This window comes from Cynara cardunculus, assembly GCF_001531365.2.
Source record: "Cynara cardunculus var. scolymus isolate 2C chromosome LG 2, CcrdV1, whole genome shotgun sequence".
Classification (NCBI taxonomy): domain Eukaryota; kingdom Viridiplantae; phylum Streptophyta; class Magnoliopsida; order Asterales; family Asteraceae; genus Cynara; species Cynara cardunculus.
In genome coordinates this window covers 9,687,236-9,712,916 of record NC_037529.1, presented here as the reverse complement: position 1 = coordinate 9,712,916, position 25,681 = coordinate 9,687,236, and the positions used below count along the sequence as shown (strand labels likewise).

Genomic DNA, 25,681 nt, shown 5'->3' with positions numbered 1-25,681 from the left:
AAAAATCGTTTTTAAGAGTTTTTATCAAATATTTTATAATATAGTATATATATATTCTTTTTCTAAACTAAATAGAAATAATACAGTAACTTCAAAAATAAGTGTCATATTTATTTTAAAATAAAATATCGTTACAAATGTATTAATTATATAATAACAAGATGCAGATTTTAACTTTTTATTTATCACTATCACTATGTTGATTATATTTATATTATTATGGTAATCGTTTTCCTATTGCATACACCTAGTAGCGAGAGTAGGGATGTGCAGAAAATCAACTGATCTAATTGAAACCTACTGATTCAATTAGAACCGATCAATCATAATTGGATATCCAATTGTAATTGAATCGGATCGGATTGAAAATTTCAACATCCAATTTGGATCGGTTGGTTCTCGGATGACAGTCCATAATTGACCAAAACCGAACCGATCAACATCCAATTACCCATCCAATTAATTTATTTTCATATTGCTTAAATCGGAATTTGTTTTATGTGAGGCTTTGAATTTTTAACTTCCCTTGTGTTGGTTTTAATACATATTAAAAGTGATTAACTAATTTGTATCATTATTAGAGAATTGAATTGAATTCATTAATTCGTCACTTTGGTTTTTGGGTACAAAATAATTGGGTTCAACGGGTATTATGGATATTGATATGGATATGGATATGGATATGGATATGGATATGGATATGGAGTGTTTCGACTTTCTTAGCAAAGTCTAATTTTCACATTTTATCCAACACTTTTCTTGTTTATACGACTTTTCAACTCGTTTTGAATGGCTATTGTGGATTGATTACAATTTGACAATGAACACATAGTTTAAGAAGCTATAGCCAACTTCAAAATTTCTTGACTAAATTACATTTTTGGTTCATGTCGTTTATATTTTCTATCCACAGTGATTCCAAAATCAAAACAAATACAAATATGAGACTTGTGGACTACATTTTCGCACGTCTTGAGTCCATGACACTAACGGAATCAAGAATTCTGTTAACCAAGTTAAATAAGGGCTATTTTAGTCTTTTTATCCTTAATTTTGTCTTTATCCTATTGTATTTTTGTACATACATAAACACACACACCCCTACGCAATACGCCATCTCCGATCCGGTCACCTTCTCCAGTGAGTACCAGGGACAAACCTACTTTGGTGGTATAGGTGGCACGTGCCACCGTATTATTCATCCGTAGAAAGGTTAAAAAAAATTAGGTTCGTGAAATGTGCAACCATATTAATCTGTTGTGTGTCATCGTATGTATTTTGAAACTACAATGAGAACAAGTTTTATTTGGTAAAGTTGGTTTGCAATGATTTTATTCCACCCCAGACCCAAGTTCAAATCGTGTTAGTGTCATTTTCTTAGTCAAATGATGTCATTGATTGAAAAAAAAATTTGTATATTTGTTTCATTTAGTCAGAAGGTACCACCATTTGAAAAAAATTTCACATAGTTTTTCTTATAGTCAAATGGTTCTACTGTTTGAAAAAAAAAATTATGGGTCCAATCCCTGGTGAGGACCCATTATCCGGCCCACCCCTCTCCCTATTTCTTTTTTCCCCAAATCATTGCCACACCACATGGACATCGTATTCCTCTCGGTCACCTACAATGAGTTAGGTATATCCTAATAAATTATGAAATATAAAACATATTATAATCAACTAAAAATAATAAAACACTTTGAATACTAAAAAACAAATACTTTGTATCATTAAATCAATGAATGAAACTATTTCACCGTTTATATAACGAACTCACGTGACTGCCATTAAAGAAAGACCCATGTAGTATTGAACGATGAAACATATAAAGAATTAAACATTTTTAAAAATTTAATGAGACATTTTGAAAACTGAATATTTTTTTATTTAATAAACGTTTTTCATGCATAAAACGTTCTGAAATATTGTGAAATTGTTTGCTGGTCATTATTGAACATGAAATTAGTTTCATTACTCAAAGTACATATATTTTTTCAATGAAACGGAACACATATTTCATATTCTACTGCTTTTAAAAATTATATTTTTATAAAATATAATGGTAAAAAATAATAAAACATATTAATGGTAAAACATTTATATTAAGAAGAAATAATTTACCTCGTTCTATATGAAACGTTTCCAACAATATTTATTACCTTCCAATATTGGGGATTTTACAGATTTGCCCCCTTTTTAATTAAAAATTAATTTTTTAATTTTATAATATAAACTCATTTAATCTTGACCATTGATCAAGAAAATGGATGGATGAGATTGGTTTGTAAGATTTTCACAAATGAGGGTGGTTTGCAATTGATCATTCCTCTCTCTCTCTCTCTCTCTCTCTCTCTATATATATATATATATATATATGTGTGTGTGTGTGTGTGAGAGAGAGAGAGAGAGAGGGGGACCAAAAGTCCGTTGAGCATCTTCGGTTGCAATTCTTTCATCTTCAGCCCCCATTAACCTTCGTTGAGCATCTTCAGTGAGCTATAATATGATGTTAAACACCTTTTCCCCAACATTTCTCTACTCACCCCCAAATCTCTTATTATAAATTGAACCTACATCCATCACCCACATCACATCCATCCTCTTCTTCCTTTCCTTTGAGTACTGATAAAGGTCCAAATACACAAGGATTAGCAGTCTTGATGCTTCATGGTTTCATCGCCGGCCAAATAAATACATGGAGACCAAATCACAAGGGCCAAATGACAGGGACGAAACCACAAGGACCAAATCACAGAGGAATGGAAATGTGAGGTGCCGACTTTCACATGAAAAAAACATGCAAGGGGATAGAGAAGAGGAACGATCAGTGTAGGGGATGTTCTTTTGGCTGGAAAATCGTCAATATGATGTGGTATGAAAGAATGGAGTTTATATGCAAAATGAGACATGGACATATATTGCATGTATGAAAGAATGGGGTTTTAATACATGTAATACCACGATGGGGTTTACTTGTTGATTTGTTTTACAAGAATGAAGTTTGGATTGTTGTTTTTGTTCGTAAAAATGGGTTTATTTAGTGTCTTTGTGCGAGATACATGTGTTCCTTAGTCGCAAAGAAGATGACTGGAGGGACGACAAATAAGATGACCAAAGAGTCTCCGGAGAAGATTACCGTTATGTGGTCTTTAATGGTTAAACAAAGTTGGTCCTTATAATTTGATTATTTTTTCAAATGTAAGAAAAAACAACAAAAGAGTGCAAAAAGAGAGGCAAATGATGGTTGGATGATTTTACCCCTGACACTAACGATGGAAATAGATGAAGTTAGTGACCAGGTCTCATTTTCAAAGCAAAATCCAAACATGGGGATGACATCTTGACTTATTAAAGTTCAGGTCCCACTTTCAAAGAAATCATTAAACCTTAAGGACCAAAATTAAAGAGAAGGATGATGTTTCTTTCACTTTTGACATAGTGGGCCCCTAATGGGGGCTCCACGACAGATTATTAGCTCAATGGGTAGAGTTAACTCAATAACCAGTAATAATACAAACTCAATTTTCAACAACCAAACATCATTCATGTATTAACCATTTTCATTCCTACTCTCGAACATCCTCATTTTAATTCTATAACTAAAAGTCAACCAAGCAGACTTGAAATAATCAAAAGAGAAGTTTTAGTATCAAAATTTCAAAACCTTAATATAGAAGGGGAAAAGTGAGAATGATTTATAGTTTAGGGACCATATTTGTAATTAAACCTAATAGTTTATGTCGCGCTCTCTAGAATCAATTTCGTAAACCCACCATTTTCGACTCCAACTTCTCTCTCTCTCTCTCTCTCTCTCTCTCTCTCTCTCTCAGATCCAGTTAGGGTTTGCAATCGATCAGTGGAAAGACAATGGCTTCTCCAGCAGTTGCAATGGCACCTGCGTCTTCCAAGACTGAAAGCTATGTTGACAATAAACGAAAAGAAGACATACGTATGGCCAACATCAATGCTGCACGCTCTGTCTCCAGCGCCGTCCGCACATCGCTCGGTCCTAAAGGCATGGACAAGATGATCTCCACCGCCTCCGGCGAGGTTATCATCACCAATGACGGCGCTACCATTCTCAACAAAATGGAAGTCCTCCAACCCGCCGCTAAGATGCTCGTTGAACTCTCTAAATCCCAAGACATTGTCGCTGGTGACGGTACCACCACCGTTGTTGTCATCGCCGGTGCCCTATTAAAACAATGCCAGACTTTACTCCGCGCTGGTATGCTTTATGATGTTCTTTTATTCTCTCTATAAATTAAATGTTAAGCTTTAATCTATAGTCTCTTTGTTCCACAAAGAAACTAGGGGTTCATTTCAATTTCAATTTCAAAATTAGACGTTAATTTTTTGAAAACTAATTGCTAATCATAATTACTACATAGCACGTACCACGAAAAACATGATGTTTGCCTTAAATCACAACAAAATCATATCATTTTTTTTGCATTTGAAACTGTTAGTTTGAGTTGTTTGACATCAATATATAATCTAGCTTTTTCGTTTATGGATGGACGGATGGAGTATGTCATGATACAATGTTTATGCCACACCATACCTAATGCAGGTATTCACCCTACTGTGATATCCGATTCATTGCACAAGGTTTCAGTTAAAGCTCTTGATGTGCTTACTGCTATGGCTGTTCCTGTCGAGCTTTCTGATCGTGAGAGTCTGATTAAATCAGCTTCAACTTCACTTAATAGCAAGGTAGTCTCACAATACTCGAGTCTTTTAGCTCCCTTAGCTGTAGATGCTGTCTTATCCGTAGTGGACTCAGCCAAACCAGATATAGTTGATCTTAGGGATGTTAAGATCGTGAAGAAATTAGGAGGAACTGTTGATGATACAGAGTTAGTCAAGGGTTTGGTGTTTGATAAGAAGGTTAGTCACTCTGCTGGTGGTCCTACTCGTGTTGAGAATGCGAAAATTGCAGTTATTCAGTTCCAGATATCACCTCCAAAAACTGATATCGAGCAGTCTATTGTCGTATCGGATTATACCCAGATGGACCGGATTTTGAAGGAAGAGAGGAATTACATTTTGGGTATTATTAAAAAGATCAAGGCTACAGGTTGTAATGTGTTGTTGATCCAGAAGAGTATTTTGAGGGACGCAGTTACTGATTTGTCGCTGCATTACCTTGCCAAGGCCAAGATTTTGGTGATTAAAGATGTGGAACGTGATGACATTGAATTCATTACCAAAACATTGAACTGTTTGCCTATAGCAAATGTTGAGCATTTTCGTGCGGAAAAACTAGGGTTTGCTAGTATGGTTGAAGAGGTTTCACTTGGAGATGGAAAGATTGTGAAGATTACAGGAATTAAAGATATGGGAAGAACTACTACGGTTCTTGTTCGTGGGTCTAATCAGCTGGTTCTTGATGAGGCGGAGAGGAGTTTGCATGATGCTTTATGTGTGGTTAGGTGYYTWGTGARCAAAAAGTTTYTGRTTGCAGGTGGKGGTGCMCCAGAGRTTGAGCTCTCGAGGCARCTWGGTGCATGGTCTAARGTYYTKCAKGGGATGGAGAGTTWTTGYGTRARRTCTTTTGCSGAGGCTCTTGAAGTTATTCCTTACACCTTGGCTGAGAATGCAGGTCTGAACCCAATTGCTATAGTGACAGAGCTTCGTAACAAGCATGCCCAGGGTGAAATCAATGCTGGAATCAATGTGAGAAAGGGGCAAATCACGAATATCTTGGAGGAGAATGTGGTGCAACCGTTGCTTGTGAGCACAAGTGCCATAACCCTAGCTACAGAGTGTGTTCGGATGATTTTGAAGATTGATGACATTGTTACAGTGAGGTAGAAGTAATGTGGTGTGGTTCAGGCTCTATTCGAATGTTTTTGGTGATTGTTGTGTTTATGCAGTTCTAAGAACCCATTTTTGAAAGTTTTGATTTGAGTTGTTTGGTTTGCTCGCTCATCTTTTATGCTGGATCTCCATTAGCTCCTGAAGGTTTGATATTTTGGCAGTAATCAGTCATCATTTGGGTGAGATTTTTTATTAATTCATCTATAATTAATACTTTTAGAGAATGTCCCACAAATGGTTTCTGCAAGTGTACTGTTTTTGTATCATTAAATTAATGTTTTTGTTTCGTTTTCTTCTTTTCTTCTTTTATCACACATGCTAATATCATGGGTCGATAACAGTCAAGACAACTTTCTGGAGAACGACCAAGAGCACGACATGTATCTCCATTTATCATCGAATAATGAATGTGAATTTTAAGACACCCAAAACAAGCCAACAGTTTCTGTTTCAAAATTTGGAATTGAAACTTGGCGACCTTTTACCATATCTTATTGCTTTTCAATGTCATAGTTTCAAACAAAACATATGATTGGAACAAAAAGTTGTTTTAAATATAATAATTAAATTAAGAGAGAGAAGGAAGAACATCCCATTCCAATTTATGGACAAAATGAATTTAGGGTATAAAGAATGTAAGCATCCCCAATTTGAAGGATTGCATAATATATACAACCTGATCAGACAAAGAATTTAAGCATGATGATATGCTAAAGAAGAAAATTATCTATCATATGGAGAACCACGTCTGCACCATCAGAGTTTAACCAATAGCTCTTCACCTGATTTTCGAGTAGCAGAGAACACAATCAGTAACCATTGATTGCCTAATTTTATATAATAAGCCTTCTTTATCACATACAAAGAAATGTACACATCATTCACACATTTTACTCCTTAATGCGTTTAGGAACACAGACAGTTGTATTGGACAGACGAGAGTGCGGTATGCGTGTGAAAGGATTATGGAAGGTTTTAGGGTGTTTAACATGACATGGATAGTTTAGTAATTTACGAATCTTGAGTCTATCTCCGTGATTTTTGTTCCACCTATTTTGATGGAACAACAAAATGCAATTTTGTTCTCATCTAATGTCACATCAAATATGGGACAAAACAAGTTTTTGTTTTATCTTGTATATCAAATGTACCCTTATTAGTGAATGCAATTGCATACAGTTGAAGTCAATCCCATGGAATTATGGAATAATAAATTGACACATACACCAGATTAAATTTCATATTAACAAGTTGTGTTTACCAAGATAAGTTGTTAAACGAATGTTACTGAACAATAGCCTAGAGCTAGATAACCATTTAAAATTCTGCTATAGTCTGAATTACACTTGAATAGGTAGGTATATTCACAAGCTAAAATATTGGGTAGCCAATATGAACGCATGCAAGTAATACAAGATGTTTATGACTAAAATGTATAAAACTTCGAGTTGACATTATCTTAACACTAAAACCATAATGACGATAAATCAAAAAGACCAAGAAAAAAGTCGATTATTAATTTTTAAGCAATATGGTCTGAGTCTCAATGGAAGATGAGAAGTCAATGACTAGACTCCACAGATGATTTCTTTGTATCTAATTTATCCTCCATTGTCATAATTATAGTCTTGAGACTTTATTGAAGAATGAAACACTAAATTAGATTCCTAAACAAACTGGAAAATATGTGAGGTTAAAGATGGCATATGGCACACTAATCAGGCCAGTAGATGGAGGAGTGTTTATAAATGCTAGAAATGCCCTTATTTCTTGAAAGGGGGTTGGTTATCTGCATAGCTGAAATACACCAGCTATACTTCGAAGATCAGAATTTGGAGCATCCATGAAAAGTTACAAACTTACCCTTCCGATGTGCGTACCAGAAATAACAATGTTAAGGTTGTGCAGTAAATGAGGGAAAGATGAGAAGACCAATATAATATGCACTTATTATAGAGATGTTAAGATTGTGGGGTTAAGGACTACTACGATAAACGAACAAGTGCTGCATTAAGAAAGACAATCAGATTGACTCAGGTGATGCTAGAGATAAGAGAAGAGAAAGGTTAATTGTGCAACATCACGACCAGTAATTCTGCAGTTATCTAGTATGGCTTTCAATTTGCTGATTGCTTTTCATTTGTTTTTGGATATCTTTTCAATTTCCTAGGTGAATTATGCTTCGGAAATTTTCTCATTTTGGTTATCAAGTCGGGAATCATTTTGATATGCATGTTCAAGCTTAAGGAGGAATGATTACATTAAATTTCCTATTTATATTAAGCTAAGGGTCTGCTTGTTAACAACTTAATGAACTAACGAGACTCGAAGCTTATTCGTTCAGCTATAATGACTGTTTGGTAATGGCTTAATGATATAGAAAGTGGCTTATTCAGTAAGCTTCTAGGAGGGAGCTTAATGCAGAAAGCTAAGTTTTTCCGAACCTGTCCTTCTCAATTAAAATACAAGCTCCTACCATCTATGAAAAACTCTCCAAACAAAAACCTTCCCAGTATATACAGACAGATTAATCCGCACCGAGAGTTTTATCCATACATAACTTAATGAAAAACCAACCAAACAACCCTAATTACTTATGTACAGTGATTAGTTTACATGTTAGGTTGTTACTGAAGAGTAATCTTTGCTAGGTGGAGGACAACCCATGCTCGTTCCTTAAGAAAAGGGGCAACCTTGGTGTTGATTAAGAGCAAACAAAGTCTCTCGAGGCATCCATTTTCTGATGTCCAACAGACTACTCAGAGGAGTGGACACACCCTGTACATTGACATGTGGTGTTAAGGAGTCCCTTTGTGAAGCCCATCAGGATTAAGAAATCGATGGATGATTTCACTCTGTTTCCTGGGGATTATCTCAAAGAGACTATATTTTGCTTAACGGCTATTTTCATTTTTACTTAAGTTCGGAATGGTTGATGGGTGCTCCCCAACATGAATATTTGGAGAGATGGAACTTAAATTACCCTAGAATTAATGTTACTTGTGTCTATTTGTTCCAGCTCATGAGTCTATCTTGCGTGTTATCTATTCAAGATTTTCCAACATGTACCCTAATCATTTTACAAGCCTCATTAAAAGATCAGGTGTTCTTTGGACCACTACATGTTCCTCTTCTTAGGTTATCCAGAGATGTGTGAAATCAGAATAAAAACAATTTTATTGGGTTTATGCAATAGAAAGAAGCATGAGATTAATCACACTGAAAGTTATGGTCCATCTATTGACTACTTGATTCTACATCTTACGCCAGCAGGTTTGTTCTCTCAACTTGAAAACTCTCGACATGAAGCGAAGTGGAAGCCTTGATAATCAACATTTTCTTGGAGGGCCAACTTTTCTACAAATTGGATGCATATTTCTTTGTTAGCTATCTCCATATTTCTGTTATTGTTGTAGTTAAGTTCATAGTTACTTGGTGAGGCAAAATAAAACACTTTGAGTGCAATGAGTGTCCCAGGCCAGACAAGCAAAAGCCCCTTTTATGGGGTAATTCTTTAAGCTAAAGCTATTATTGTAATTACTTATGGTCGCCATCCGCTATGTGTTTTCGTGCTCAGTCCTATAAGAAAGTTACCCTAGTCAGCAACTGCAGATAAGCACATGACATCAACAGGAAAGAAAAAGATAAAATATAAAGTCAGGATAAAAACACCTGGGTCAAAAGAATACCCTTTAACAGAGTTGGACCATACTGGCACTATGAACCAGTCGATTATACTGGATGAATCAGGCCCAGATTTAGAAAGGTTAGCAGAAGAAATTTTTGTGGGGAATCTCCAACAGAGGCATGAAAAGGCAGGAAGGCATGACAATGGAGGGCTAGTTGCAGCTGGCAGAGAAAACGGAACTCTCACGTGATTGTTCCATGTTATACCCTAAAGGCTCAGATAATAAGTGAATGTTTGGGTCTAAATGGAAGTTTAATTACCGAGGGTAAACGTCAAGCATATATCACAAGAATAGGCACTTGGGCCTAAACTAGGAAGCATTATAAACCTTAAGTCTAACCTAGTTCACATTTAACATCCTAACAACAGTCTAACAGTCAGACTTCAGAACAAGTACAGGTGAAGCAGGTGATTCTTGTTACACAAGAAACATGTATATTCCAATATACTCTTTCCAGGTGAAGGAAGTAGTACGAAATCATCGTAAGAAATTCAAGAGAAGAATAAACTAATATAATCATTTCGGACTAAATGACACGTAAAGTGGACTGCAGTTTCAACCATCAACATAAATCAGTATTTTAAGAGAAGATGAATGAGTTTATGTTCATGTAGGGATGTAGTCATGAATACATGCGCGCTGATATTAAAAAATTCTCCCAGTTCCCCTAGTACTCAGATGTGTACAGAAGCACAACATATTTTATGAAATATGAACAGAAAAGTGACGAATATTCTAATGAGCTGCATGAGCGATATAAATGAGTATAGGACTGTCCAGCAAAGCAGGAGTTCAGTAAATTTAGGTCAAATTTCGCAAGGATAAAACATATACGTACGCCAACAATTTAGCTTTAAAACTTGCCTGGATGGTACTATGTGCAATATATCGTTGTGTACTTTTATGGAAGCTAACATCAACACGTTCCCAAGGTTTTTGAGTAAGACCTCTGATCATCTCCTCTGAATATACAAGCCAATGAAAATATGAGTCGATATGAAGAGAACATAAACCAAAATGCTCATTAGGACCAGAAAAAGCTACAAATCATAGTTGTCATTCGAAATTGTTACTGTGGGTTATCAAATATTTGACTTTTAAATGAGTGCGATTCTCTACCAACCTATTCCCATAGTAAAATTTTGTCCAGGGAAAAGGTTCGTCAGAGTCAAAAATGCAGAAACCTTCAAGCATAAGAGAATATACGAATCTTCACTTCCAGAATATACAATTTAGACAATTCTAGGGTCCTGTTTTTAGTGTTAGTTCAGACCCATGGGTGAAAACCTAAGTTCTCTTTCTCTGGCCATCAATATAGTTTGTTTACTTCACAATTTACAAGCTGTCCATGTTGAAAAGAGAACAATACTGTTTAGAACTTTGACATCTACAGGCAAATTTTATCCTTGCTTACTATTCTGTGGTTAGAAAAACCATCCGAGTTTTATCGAGATCAGTTCAGCTACTTCCACAATCTGCTGCATCATCAATACATGATAGGGCAGGAGCATAAGAGATGCACATCTCCCTTAATTTTTCATGAGGACTATGGGAGGTGGTGAGAAGTTTTACCTTATAAGCTGAGCAAGCTCCAGTCACTGATGTTCTCTCCCAAACTCTTTTGGCTTAAAATTTATTTTCGCTTATGTTTATATAAAACAACCAGATGATAATTTTCTATGCATAGTTAAAGGTTCCATCAATCTTCTCAAAAAAAAACTTTTTGGGTGATCAAACAAATTTCATGTTTATTCAAACAGTTAGTGGGTGCCTTGAATGCCCCTCCTCTTTCCCCCTGCCTCATTGTCAAAGTTCAATTCCTTGAAACTTGCTATTATACAGTCAGAACTTGTCTAACAGGAAATGATGAGACTTGCTTAACTCAAGATATATCAACCGAATCACACCCAAAAGATGGAGAAAAACCTTCAAAATCCTCAGGTGCAACTACAGAAGGCGTCCCCTTTTGAACCGCTTCATCAGCTTCTTGTTGACCTTGCTCAACATAGACGATGTGTGGGTACTTCTCATCCTCTGAAAGAAGATTTGACTAGAAGAGGAGAAACAAACAGGAACAGTTATGTAGTGTATCTGTATTTACAATAGATACATCAAAATAGTTGATACCAGTCAGGCACAAAAAGCAAACTGACATTTGGAAGTTCATGTTGACGGCGAATCGATGATGTTCCCCATCCAACCATGTCTTGACAGTCAATGAAGGTCAAACATAGGTAATAAACCAGTAACAAATAACAGATAATATGATAGAATTTGAAATAATTAGAATGCCAAAATGTTTAAGAACGAACTTAAAAAAGATACGGTCATAGTTTGCATTAGCATATGCGACACGCCGCTTGAAAGATCCTAAAGCAGAGCTGCACAATAAGTAAACATGCAAATTATCAGAAAATGAAGAGCTTGGGAAAACACAAGAAAAAAAGGAGGAGAGAAAGAACACGATGTCTCTCTCCAAGATTATTGAGGCAAATGTCGGAATGAAGCAATACTAACATGAATTTAATGTCCTTAGAGTCATTAACCATCCTAAGGAGGAGGGGAGTTTCCCCATCATCATTGTCAGTGAGGAAGAGATGCTTTCCAGATCTCCCAGCTATCCAGTGTGCAGTTTGAGATGCGCTTCTTTCAAGAAATGGAAGACCACAAAGTAATGGGAGCTGTAAAGCAGAGAGAACCAGATGAGATCTAAATAAAAGAGAAGTATTGTAAAACATTTTAAATATGCACTCAGTAAGGAAAAGAACACTGATCAGAAGTCCAAACTATTGAAAGCTTTAAAGGGTGTCCTACATATTACATATACCATGAAGAGAAGTAGCAGATCCATAATTTCCCTACGTAAAAAAATAATAATATCTTCCAAGTTCATATGCGAACTCAGAATCTTTTTAGGTCTCCCCTCTGTTAGAGATCTATACATGCATCTTCACTCTAAAAACCATCATTCAGGAAGATATCCCTATCTCTCAAATAATTATTCGTGGCTTTAAGTCCAACATGGTGCAGATATTGGTAAGATGAGGCTCTAACCAAATTCTCCTCGTTGGTGTTGAACTGTTGCTTGGACAGGTATGACCACAAGAGGCGACTTCTGATTTAGGCATAAGAGAGGATCAGCCACCCTCTAGGTAACTAGTTGACTTCCTTAACCCTAGCATTTCAGTTAATCCCACACAAGTCCTATCCGATTACTGAATAGTAAAACCTATCAATAATACTTTCATAACTCAGTATTTTGTACAGTGAAATTTATATATTACTACCTGTTTTCATCCTCTTCTTTTCATGGTAGGTGCACTTGATGTAGATTGTCGTACGGAAAGCTGTTTTTGGCACATATTCATCTTGTAGGATGTTTGTGATGTTGGCCATTATAGGGGGTTATTATGCTGATAAGACACTTCTCCAGATTAGAAGATTGTAAGATTTGACCGAATACATAATCTTATAGATGTATTCACTGTGTGCAATATTCCAATTCTCATCTTACAGTTTGTGTTTGCATTTGCTTTGTTTCTAGATATTTGATAATCGGCTGTGTGCACTTCTTAAAACAAATACATGTTCTTTTTCAACTAAAAATTTAATGATTAGAGCTAATGACAGTGGTTTTATGGTAGGTCCCGAGTGTTATGGGCTTCCTACTAAAATCTTAACAATTAGAATTCATGTGGTAGTTCTCTGGCAGGTTTTGTAACTGACACAGGACTTGGAACGGGATGAACGGCGGAGTGTCTTCTGATCCGTCTTGTATGAGAATAATCCCCCACACCCTTGAACCAAAGCTACTTACCTGCCTTGCCTCACATGGCAAGATAGATCAGTAGAAGATGGCCTCTTAAGGCATGAACCCTTCAAATGAGGGGCCAGGTAATTCCTTCTTGATCTTTGGTTTCAACTAAGACGCGTTGTTGATCAGGCTTGACCAATGAGGTCAAATTGTGGAAAGACGGTTTGCGCTACACTCTAGAGCCCTTCGTACCAGTCTCACAGTCATCATGAGGGAGTTAAATTGCGGTGTCCTAGGGCAGGGGTGGGCGGGGCTGTATTTGAACCTGGGGTCTTGTGGAAACTCCACTCACTTTGCGCTGGACAATCAGGTCAAGATTGTCATTAAGATCCTGCGCGTTATGTTCAAAGGGGCAGAAATCTATTTAACCTCGCCTCTTCTTTTGGCCCAATCTGGGTCTCCAAGCAATCCCTCTTCATGTAATAGTGAGAGGTTGAGAATATCCATCTCCCCAACCCTTTTGATCACGAGCCAAGTGTCTCCCAGGCATTTCAGCCACAATACTAGCTGGTATGAGGATGATATCTTGCATGAACTCCTTCAACCGATCCTCATATAGATCTATGGGAAAGAAGCCTTTGGCTTCCCCAAGGAAAAGGTGAGCCACTTTATGAGTAGTCGCCTTGAATATCATCACATACGATCTCAGGGACTCCTTTGACCCCTACTTAATGCTCATCAAAGAACTCCTCTTCCTTTGTCTTTTGTGTATGGCAAAGTAAGCCATGAATTCATCCTTTCAACTAAGTGATGGATTCTACGAATCCCAACTTGAGGGTTCAAGTCTAAGCCTTGTCAGATGCCTCAAGGTAGTCAAACAGCATGCAAAGAGCACTGTTATCATGCCCAAACTACAAAAGTAAAGACCCAATTTTCGGAAGGTCCTTGTATGTGTCACCTTTACCATCATGTGACTACATATAGGGTGAGCAGTGAGGCCTTTCTAGGGCGATATATCTAGAAAGGCCTTGGTGAAACAAGACTATAATATACTACTTCCCCATCATACTAAACTTGATATGCTTTTCAAGCTCATTGATCCGGTTTATCAAGATCTGGATAGTATTACTAAGGGTAACAGGTATGGTAGCTATGATGGGGGTCTAGTTCGGGATTGTAGTAGGCTTGGAAGCAATCACCAACTTCTTTTGGCCCTCGTGACACGAGCAATACTTGATGGCCTCACCCTGTTCTTTCTTCTCAAAGCTTATGGTTTGAACATGAAGGCTCCTTTGGGATCTGATATGGCTTACGCTCCTTGAGATTTCCCATTATTTACCCATTTTTGGCATTGTTGGTGGATACCATGCAGTATGAGTAGTAGGAGTCCTCTTTGTACCAAGTTCGCCTGACGAGTGCAGCTACAGCTTTGCTAATCTCCCTGCTCATCTAACTGTAGGGTGTGAATCCTCTTCTCATGGTCAGCTAGCCTCTCCTCCCTTCAGATCAAGAGCAACAACTCCATTGCATTTACATGAACCTCAGTTGGGGTCTTTCCCTTTTGATTCACAGTTGCACTCTACTTGAGTCCAACTTACTAATTGCCTACTACTCTAACGAACTTGTTGTCAGCCAAAGGAACGTTGTGTCCCTAAGATATGAATGGGGCCAGGGACATCAGATAACAGGGTTGCTTGCAAAGGTGGAATAATGTTTGGTTGAATTTTGAAAGAACAATTGATGGTAGCTTAGATGTTCTCACAACTCCAAGATGGTTGAAGACACGTCTCTAGATTGTAAATAAATGTCAAGGTTGTTAAGAGATCCAAAACGTGCCTTCCTTCCACCTATTTATCGGTTATGATCCATGTGCCATTCACTTCCCGCATGTATGGTACACCAGAGGACAACTTCTTTTTCGATTCCTTGGCAGGTAGTTGAAGTTAGAGTGTTTCATGCGATGTATGAATCGGTTGAGGTGTCTAATTATGTCTTGGCATTGGTTCACAAGGAGTTACGGGAGGTTCCAACCCTTAACCTCACTGCATCGTGCAACCAACCACTTGACAACTCTAAGATGGCTCCACATTCAACCTAAGATGATGAATAAATACCAAATTTACAACAAACCAGTCTTCTACCACCTGGGTGGGATTTGGACCAACCTAGGTGTCCAGTTAGGTATGTGGTTTGGTTCTTAATACCATCATTAATCAATCTTAAAGAAGACATCAAGAACAATAGAAAAATATGAACTTATGAGATCACAAAACCCTGATCCATAGAAAATACATGAGGTTGTATATGCCATTTCTCAAATCTCCTATCAAACAAAGAATCTAAAGTTATAATCCATGTTTAGTTGTCATCGCTGAATACAATATCATCCCCATAAAAACCATTATTACCATGCATCCATGCCTAAACAAACAAGAAGATCTAACCCTCGAGCCTGTTTGAGAGCAGATATGGACCTCATATGATTAATGCTAAAGACCCCTAATTGGTAATACCTCAAGGTCAATTATATGAACCTCCTCCTAGAAACCCTGATTGAAAATGCAACCTATGTCAAGTTTTGAAGAGGACAATAATGAGTGACAAACATAGCAGGCAAAATACAACCAAATACTAAAGGTCTCCTTATAATTAATACCATTTGGCAACAAGGTTTTAGGCAAGCCAAGAGGATATATATTGACCCTGATACCCACTTCTAACCCCACAAGAAGGTCAGACGGATCCCATGTACAGTTTTCTCTAAGAAGCCATTTCACTAGAGCATTTTTTTAAGGAAAATCAAATTTAGGTAAAAAGGTATGAATCTATTGTTAAGGATATGTAATAGCAGATACAACAAAGGCAAACATAATGATCAAGACTAAAATGAAGAATAAGTTGTAAGAGGCTAATACAACTAATTACTTCTAACAAATATGATCAAGTTGCTCTTCTACATATGCATTTCAACCATTTTCTGCTCCTTCGCAAAACAATCTTGATCTAACAAATTATGATTCACCGCCAATCCAACTTTGTATCTTAAGCATACCTGCCTATGTCCTCTAGAACCAAGATGTGGAGTTGCAACTGTTATGAAATTAATTGGTTGCAGACCAGCAATTCTAGCTTCATAAAGCTGTTCATGGCATTGTTCGGAATTGCTTGCATCATTCCCATTAGAACCTGAGAGTCCAATTACAGGAAAATTTTCATAGAGTCTCCCAATAGCATATCGTGCAACTAGGCCACCCAATGAATGTGCTACGAAGGAGATCTTCGACACCTCAGGCCAACGTTTTGTAATTGCCATGACCTGCAGCATAGACAAAATATTGTGGTACAAAATTATATTTAAAACGTAATTATAAAATAACTTGGTATTACTGAACCATGCATTTTGACAAATTTGACTATGTTACAAAGATCAATAATTAATCGACTGTTTGCTGATAATAAGCAAAAGAAAGAAAGAAGCAAGAGGAATACCTCTTCCGCCAATCTTTCACCCATGCGGTCTACCCCATCAAAAGTCAAGGTCGCTGAATTGCACTCACTGCCTGCTTAACATATATATTAATACAGAATATAAAAAGATGTCTAGATATAAATAGCAAGATGAAACCATTGTCCAATAGAATCTAACCAAACGTTGATTCATTAATACCAATTAATTTGAAAGTTTAGCTGCTATATGCAGGGCCGAACAATTATGTTGAACTCCAAGATTGCTCCACATGATAAGAGACATAACTCCACCTCAACTTTGAAGAGCGTTTATTGGGGAAACAAATGGGGACAGGAAGATCAAGTACCATTTGAGTCATCAACAATCAAAATGCTTGAGCTCCTAAACAGCCCCAATGAGTGTTGACACCTTGAAGGGGTTGGGGCTGATGGAGCACAAGGAGATGTTAAATGAATGCCCTTCTTGCATCAATTTTACGCACACCATATTCGATAAGTACCAAAGTGATCACATGAAAATTTCATGAAATGCTAAAATGGATAAGAATAAAGGTACGTACGCGCAAGAAATAACTATATCCCAACCCAATTACAAAAAAGTGAGTTAATATTGAAAATACTTGGTGCATCATCCATTTGGCAACAATCCATCTTCTGGAGAGTAAGAACTAGATCCATCTAAAATTCTTGCATGCAAGCACAATGAGAGCCGGGAACGAAAAACAAAACTTACACACCTTCATTTAACTATTCTCCAAATAACATCCATAAAAAAACTAGGGAGTTTCACATAATCAAAATAATGCATATATTTATACTTCATTTTGTTATTTGTTAAATGAAAAAGTACGTTGTGATTAATGCCAGATCGAAATTATGAAACAACTAATGTAACAGATGGAGACTCTGAAAGAGATACTCACAGTGAACAATAACTTTATCAGGAAGCCTCTTGACAAATTGTTTAGCTGCATATCCCCAATCTGCAGCACTGGACACAAGGCAGAACTAAATTGAGATCTTATAGATGCATATGCAATCAATCTTTTTTACTCAAAGCAGGAAGCAAGTAATCTTAATCTTGATTTTAATTAAGTACCAACATAAATATCGAATGAATCAAAATTCTTAAGAGTTAAACTGTCACTCGTAGAAGGAAGCTAGAAGAGAGAACTTCTAACATGTGCACCTGTACTTTGTATATTTAAGGTTAATGGGTAAGGAGGGAGATAAGAGATTTAACATAGCTCAAGGTGAAAGAATAGTGGTTAGACATTTTCTATGCTTCCATATATTGTGGGCTCCAGTTATCCCCCCTCCCCCCGGGATGACATCACAAGTAAATTATATCAGTAGTTTCTAAAATTCATAAATGACAAGTGAATGTAAAACACCTGATAGCCAATATTGACTTTTACTTTACTCTAGAAATTTGTTGAACATTCTTTCTTATTTCAAATAAAATTTCTTTAGGCAGAGAGGAACCAGAGAGCCCGAAACTAGAAAGGGGAAGGACAATCAAACTTTGATGTGGAATCAGAACTGATTTCTGTTCATAGTAAGTTTACGGATATATCAAAAGATAGAGACCTACAATCAAATTAACGCACTTTCACCATGTTAGTGCTATTATGTTAGAGAAGAGACAACCAGGACTGATAAGAAGAGAAGGGAGGAAGGATTGCCTTCGGTATCTTTCAAGTTGATCTACACATGCTGATCAAAAGCAAATAGTGATTTTGTGAGCGTATGGGGCAAATAAGAGGATCATTCGTGGTTGTTTGTAGACGTGTTTTCAGTAAAAACCATTAATAGAAACGGATTGTGAGTGCCTCAAATTGTCTCTTGGATCATTGTTATTGAGGAGCGTGATTGGCATTCTTACGGTCTGATTGGGATAACCTATCAAATTGGCAAGTTTCTTGTAGAATATCGTCAACATTTAACATCATCCTTAATTCAAATCATGAAACGAGGGTAAAAAATTCATGAAATCACCTGCCAATGATCCCATTGACCATGATCACAAGGTGATCAGGTTGTACTTTTGTTCCAGCTGACATAGCATCGAAACCATCTTTGCAGCTGACATTATTATCGGATTCAATCACTTCCACTGCCTGATTCGTCTTATTCTGCTGGCTAACAAAAAACAATTTTCCCAATTTGGGAATTAAGTCCATATCTGAATTAGCAGGTACAGACAATACCTTGGGCCATCCTGATTGAAACCCTAAATTGAAGCAATTGAAATTGAGTGGCAAAAATTGGGGTTTTGTAGCGATGGCAAACATGCGTAAGAGTTGAGATCATGGGGTAGTTGATTGAGAGTAAAGTAAAGATTATTCGGACCCGCAACGGCTCCGGCCAGGTTGTTGCACAGCAAGATCACAAGAGACAGCCTCACCGCTATGTGGTTGAGGTTCTTCCAAACTGAACCAGGGTTAGGTTTTGCGTCAGGGGTCAACTTATGCCACATATGCTAAGATACCGTTTTTTCTTTTCCTTTTCCTTTTTTTCAATATTTTAATTTTACTATTTGTGGTTACATAGGTTCAAATGCGGTGACTTCGAACTATCTGCAAAGTAGATGGTCGTTTTGGGATTAGTCGGTTCGCATAATACGTTAGATATCCAGGTTAATAAAAAAATAAAAAAATCACAAAAATAGTTTTAAAATATTTATATGGCCAAATAGTCAACTTTTTTTTTCTACCACTTATTGTCATAAATTCTACAAATTCGATTAAATGGGGGTTCTTATTGGACGCAGAATAAGCTGACCCTCTCTCCTTGGCACACGTTTTGATTTCTCACTGGAGGTCTGGCCAGGGACGGACCCATAAATTTTTTTAAACGGTAGCACCACTTGACCATAAGAAAAAAAAATATAGGAAATTTTTTTCAAACGATGCCACCGTTTGACTAAGAAAATGACACTAACATGATTCAAACTTGGTTGTGGGGTAGAATTGGGGTTCTCTTCCTCATCTCCATCACCGCCGCCGCATCCTCTGGTTTTCCGGCGTCTTCTTGCTTCTTCTCACCACCTTCATTATGATATGGTAGCACCATTCTTTGAATTTTATAAAAAATACGGTAGCACCTTCCGAAACGATACGGTAGCACCGTTAACAAACCTAAAAATTTTACCCTTCGGAGGCGAAATAATACGGTGGCACGTGCCACCGTATGCTCCCATACAGGTCCGCCCCTGGGTCTGGCTTCGGGTTAGAAGAGGGTTGGAGAGGAGAGGGAGCTCTTTGTCTCCTCTTGCCTCTACCAGTTTGCTTGCTAGTTTGCATAATCTGCCCATTTCATGATAAAGTAAAAATCTAGTAAAATATCGGTTGCCAAACCAGTTATTTTTGTGATTTTCCAAACATTAAACTTATGTCAAAACTAGTCAAAAGTGCATACAAAAGTTTGAAATCTACGGAGGATGGATTGATATAATTAGAGTCAAAACAATAAGTTTAAAGCAACTTACATTTTTATTAGCAAGTAATTGTCGTTTCTATCTCGATTCCATGGGTAAGCATATTTCTTGAGCTTTGGATTTCGTCTCACCAAAGCTACTAACTTGATTTTCCGACATGGACTCCAATGACTCGTTTCGGCATCTGCATAGTTACTTAGAAACATCGTAAGTAAACTTGTTCTTGAATTTTTAATAGTCGCCATAAGAAAACGTAAGACAACGGGAAGATTTTGTCAGGGATTAGGAACCCAAACAAGGAGAACACGAGATATTGTGTTTGCTAGAGATCTTGTGGTTCTTATGAATGGAAGATATTTCATGCAAAATGTATTTCCTCCGTATTTTCATCAGATAAAAAGGTCAAACTTTTGAGTACTTGATTACTATAGACATGTATATGGTTGTTCATCTACTTATAATGAACTTTTAGCTGATATTATTTGATTTCTTTTATTATAAAAGGGGTTTTAGTTTCTAAATTAATGAGTAGTTCTATATGAATTGTGAATATTAGAGGACAAGTCTAGGAAAACTTAACGAACTTTTTTATTTTGAGCGATTAAATTTTTGTATTATTCTTTTGACATTTAAATCATTTGAAGTTCTAGAAGTGATTAAAAAATCTTTTTAACCTATAAACCTGGTTACAAGAAAAGTCTAAAAATACCCAAAAGAATTTTATAATTTAAATGATTAAATCCCAAAATATTTTTTAAACGAATAAATCTCTAAACTTTTTAAACCGGCCAAATAGATCTTTTTAACCCACAAAATAATTGGTAACATGCTAACAGAGGATTAAGCAGCAAAATTAGTCATGTAACAATGCACTAAGGGGACGTTTACCAAATGCTTACTCGGGTAAGTGTTTACCAAGTCACGTTACCTCACCAAGAATCTTATCTGGAAAGAGCGAGACAAGGATCAAGAGTCTTACTCGGTAAGTGAGGGCGACGACTCTAACCACGTTAAGCACTTACCGGGTAAATTGTTGCATGCGATGTTGTTTTGATGGACTAAAATCTTACCCAATAAGTAAATAATAGTGTTAAATTTTATTAACAAACACTTACCATGTAAGTATTTAATAAACGGCCGCTGAGTTATGCTTCCACCATAATAAAAACAAAACAACATACACCATGATAAAAAAAAAATGGGTCCATGTAGTACATGTACTTCCTCATTTAAAATAGTACAGTTTGTTGGATTTTTTACAAATTCTCTTAAAAAAATTAAAAGTAATTTTTACCACCATAGAAAGTTACATGTCATTTTTATAGGTTAAAACTATAGGTTAAAATCATAGTTCTGAACTCGTTATGGCGTCAAGGTTTGGGTTTGTAGTCACGTTAACCCATATGGCTCCATTGTAAGGCATTGTAGTGCATTACAACACGTTATTTTATAAGGTGTGGGGGAGAGGGGGTTCAATATACAATTTAATGAATAAATGATAATTATATACGAGACCTAAAACTTAAATAAACATAGAAAAAAAAACAACTAAAAACTTGAAGGGTAAATACTTACTTTCATTCCCAATTCCCCATACATGAAGAGTCGAATACGAATCCTTTGAAAATTAAAAAAAAATAGTGAGTTGAGATTCAAAAGATTTATATTCTGATTTTGCACACTTGATATCATTTTTTATAAGCTCTATATATTTAGTATCAATGATTGTTCTTTTTGTTCTATTAATATTCAAACACTTACACATACAAGTGTGTGTCTGTCTCTCTACACACACACATATATACATATATTGCCGCCTTAGGACATGTCTTGAAAAACGTCGTGATCTCGTCGTAACTGGTAAAGCTTGAGGCTTGACCTTATTGCCCAAACACATCCCACTTGTAAAAAATCCATGTATTACAAGGAAATCATTTTATATATATAGAGAAAGATATATAATTCTAATGATACAATATATATGCTTAAATCTACGTAATTATGTAATAGTTTATACATGGTATAATATATAACACATAAAACGTGACACAAATCTGTTAACATCTAAAGTCATCGAGCTGAAAGGGAATTATGTCATGATAGTTGATCAGTATGGCCTTTCTCCAATAACATTTCCAACAGGGTCATAGTTGCAAGTCATAAAGACATCACCAGTATCGCAAACCACTCGGGCGCACCCGACTCGTCGCGTTGTTTTCCACACGATTTGCGTGTAATGCCCACACTGTTGGCCACGCACACACGTATTAGAGGCATAGCTGTAGTACTTTTCTTCGTCTGCCCACGTATTCACAGCATCCACAGGAGACCACGATGATCCACTACCCCAGTATATGTTCTCTCCCAACTTAAAATCATCCTCGGGAAACGAGTGCATCAACTCACAATCCCTTTTCCTCTGGCCCGCCCACCATTGGGCGTACCTTTGGAGCTGGAAATCCCAACCTAATGGGATTTCCCACTTGGCTGCCCGAACCATATTCTGGGCAAACAAGAATTGAAACGACTCCCACGTGCACCCGACACAGAGTTGCTTTGAGGTTCTGTATACGGTTTCGTTGTCAGGAATTTTGTGGAAATTCGGGGTTGGTGTGGAGGAGAAGGAAAGAGGGAGGGAGGTTAAGAGGAGGACGGAGAAGAGAAGTAATGGTGTCATTTTTAGCAGCAATGGAGGCGGATGGAATCCGGGCAGCGGGCAGGTGAGGGAGTAGCATGGTTGGGAGGAGTATATATCTGGGTGCAAAAGAGAGTGGAATTCAAGATGTGAATGCCATTGATTGAAGGCTAGCAATCATGCAAAACCATGTTAGTGTGGGGTATGTTTCTCTGTTTTATTGTTATCATTGTGTGTGTGTATATATATATATATATATAATATATATAGGGTTGGGTTCTGGTGAGAATGAAAGTTAAGGCGAGAAACGTAACAAGAAATCTCCACCCTTCGATAGATATTAGGATGAGATGCACCGACCGGATCAATCCCTATATTAAGAGTGATTTATGAGTGGGTTTGAGATTAAAGTTAATCAATGGTCCAAATCCTTTATCACGATTCTCACATTAACTCTCTTTCTCACAAATTGCTTTACATCCTATTTAATAAATTGTTTTAATACTTATTAGTTAAGTATTTGCCAGATGTTATTTATCTTATTTTATGAGTATTATTAGTATCGAAAATCTTACTATGTAAGATTTAATTAAGGACATAAAAACTTATTCGGTAAGTAAATGGGAAAACATTTACCAAGTTAGCCTTATCAAGTAAGAGATGTTTATCAACAGTCTCTTTTAATAGCCAAAATTGTTATATGATAAGGTAAATTAACAGTTATGACCTTTTACAGGTAAACAATTATCCTATAATTAATATATGGTAAACACCCCTTAAATATTACAATTATCAATAAATTACCACTTCAAGAAATATAAGTTGAAAAAATGTACATTAAATATGAATTAAAATAAATTTATATTACATTTTAATGTATTTCAACTAAAAAACGAAAGATGACGGAATTTGGAAGGTCTCGTGAAGAATAAAAATTTGTACCAACATTCATCATCTCAATTTCTGTTTCACAAATTGCGTAAATACACGTAATTATTTTATTATATATAATTTAAAATTTCAGAAAAAAAATAATATGTATTCCTTTAATTGATGGTTATAAATAGACCAAACAACATATTTTATTCCATCTCGTGTGTGGGTAGTTTTGTTGGTTGAACCCGTGATTCATCTTCGAACATGTGACATGAGTCCACGTCTGAAGCTGCAAATTCGACACGTGGAGTTCTAGATGTTTGTATGCTTGTCTCTTCTGTCACGGGCATCCAACTTATAAATCAACATTTTTATTTTTAGAAATTGTTTGAAACTTTTAAATACATTTTTTGTTAAAAAAATTTAATAAGTCATATGTATATTAGCTTCATGGTATTTAATAAAATTTTGATTAAAGGATCGTTTATTAAATGTTTTTATCAGGTAAAGATTTACTGGGTGTCATTTACCTTATCAATTAAGTATGACTAAAACCAGGAGTTTTACATGGTGAAAAGTGTATCAAAGACTGTTACCACTTATCAGGTAAGTGTTTAGGTAAAAAGTCGTAATCTCGATCAACATGAAAAATATTCTCAACAAGAAAATAATCATTTTCGACTAATGATTATAAACTTCGGAAAAATCAGAGCTAATTCTTGAAATATCACAAAAATTGCTTATTAAAACATATTTTTACGCATGATTATTAACATACTAATAACGTCATCTACTTGGCTAGAATCATTAAATATTGACGCATATTAATAATTAATACCACGTTAAATAATAAAAAGTGGTGTAAAATATCAAATAGATTGACGCTTATTAGCAACCATAAGAACAAAGATACAAACACGAAGAAAAACCTACTAGACACGTTAAAAGAACTTATTGTTATTTTCTTAAGTTTACACACGCCACATCGTGTTTATCCACGACTTATCATTGTAAGCGTTGTTATTTAGGACGATGTCCCTGTTTGACGTCCATAATTCGCTGACGATACTTATTATCGTCCGTGGGTTTTTATCCTCAACGGGGTTTCCGCGTTACCGGAATCTCCTACCTCATTTATTATTTTCGCGATTTGTGTTGTTTATTTCGAAGGTTCTATCTGTAGCTGATTAAGCCTCGCAATCCAAACCTTAAATTACAATTGTAAAATTTTTGACATAAACAATTTGACGGCCACCGTGGGGCAACAACTAAGGATTCTCATTCGAGATAAAAGCCTTTACTGGACTTATATTTTCATCTTTTCTGTAGACAATACGATGGCTTTTGCATGTAACAATCAATATATGATCGTACGATTCCAAGCAGAAATATAAGTTGATCAACAACAAATAGCTTGATTAGTTGAGCAAAATAATAGTCTTCTATAAAGAACAACATCTACTTCTATAAGTGATGCGGGACGAGGGCCGGCCTTGGACATGGGCCTTTGTCTGGGCATCCACAACCCAAGGGGCATCATAGCCCAAACCCATCTATATTATTAGAGTCCAGACTCCAGAGATCCGTCTTCGATCGACTCATCGACACCTATGACTACGACGTCGGACGCTCCAGTCTCCACCTCGTCTTCCCTAGTTGGCTAGTTCCCTTCGAGGCTTCGTCGCTTCAACCTTCCCTCCCGGCTCCCGCTCTCGTCGGTCGTCTGCCGCCATCACCGACTATCGAGAGCCCTAGACTGTGGTGCCATACTTTCGTCCGTGATGGTAATGTGGTATAAGGTATTTACTAATTATTATTTAGCACACAACTTCCTTCACTTCCTTATATGAGTAAATCTGTATATGGATTCTTCTTGAAATTTCCCAAAGAAGTCTATAAAGATTGAATACAATGATCACTGATCAAACTCCATTGTTATTAATTATTTAGAATAACTCTTGACTGAAGACCTACATATTTCATACCACTAGTTGTGT

The 25,681-nt window shown here is 36.5% G+C and overlaps 3 protein-coding genes across 3 annotated transcripts; 1 reads left to right on the top strand and 2 right to left on the bottom strand.

Annotated features, from left to right (window-relative positions):
* The first annotated feature begins 3,845 nt into the window (after window positions 1-3,845).
* On the top strand, window positions 3,846-6,051 carry LOC112507344 (T-complex protein 1 subunit delta). The gene is made up of 2 exons (XM_025111896.1): window positions 3,846-4,228; window positions 4,574-6,051. Exons 1-2 carry the CDS (start codon window positions 3,868-3,870, stop codon window positions 5,815-5,817), a joined length of 1,605 nt encoding a protein of 534 aa, XP_024967664.1. The 5' UTR covers window positions 3,846-3,867; the 3' UTR covers window positions 5,818-6,051.
* Window positions 6,052-6,368: 317 nt separating this feature from the next.
* LOC112505795 lies at window positions 6,369-20,554 on the bottom strand. Its single transcript, XM_025109791.1, has 11 exons — window positions 20,225-20,554; window positions 18,733-18,876; window positions 17,658-17,725; window positions 16,756-16,826; window positions 16,319-16,582; window positions 12,030-12,193; window positions 11,838-11,893; window positions 11,666-11,718; window positions 11,439-11,562; window positions 10,377-10,474; window positions 6,369-6,605 (listed from the first exon to the last, which is right to left on the bottom strand). The coding sequence occupies exons 1-11, from the start codon at window positions 20,416-20,418 to the stop codon at window positions 6,534-6,536; spliced, it is 1,308 nt and encodes a 435-aa protein (XP_024965559.1). The 5' UTR covers window positions 20,419-20,554; the 3' UTR covers window positions 6,369-6,533.
* Window positions 20,555-22,093: 1,539 nt separating this feature from the next.
* LOC112507388 (pathogenesis-related protein PR-1-like) lies at window positions 22,094-23,027 on the bottom strand. The gene has a single exon (XM_025111962.1). The coding sequence runs from the start codon at window positions 22,848-22,850 to the stop codon at window positions 22,281-22,283; it is 570 nt and encodes a 189-aa protein (XP_024967730.1). The 5' UTR covers window positions 22,851-23,027; the 3' UTR covers window positions 22,094-22,280.
* Between the last annotated feature and the right edge of the window lie 2,654 nt (window positions 23,028-25,681).

Bases quoted from the DNA above. Each gene is read 5' to 3' on its own strand.
- LOC112507388 (XM_025111962.1), bottom strand. From the start codon at position 22,850: ATGACACCATTACTTCTCTTCTCCGTCCTCCTCTTAACCTCCCTCCCT.
- LOC112505795 (XM_025109791.1), bottom strand. From the start codon at position 20,418: ATGGCGACTATTAAAAATTCAAGAACAAGTTTACTTACGATGTTTCTA. The intron at 11,563-11,665 runs GTCAGTTTGCTT...CTCCTCTTCTAG, and splicing joins GTCAACATGAACTTCCAAAT to TCAAATCTTCTTTCAGAGGA. The intron at 10,475-11,438 runs GTTTTTCTCCAT...TTGTATATTCAG, and splicing joins TGCACCTGAGGATTTTGAAG to AGGAGATGATCAGAGGTCTT.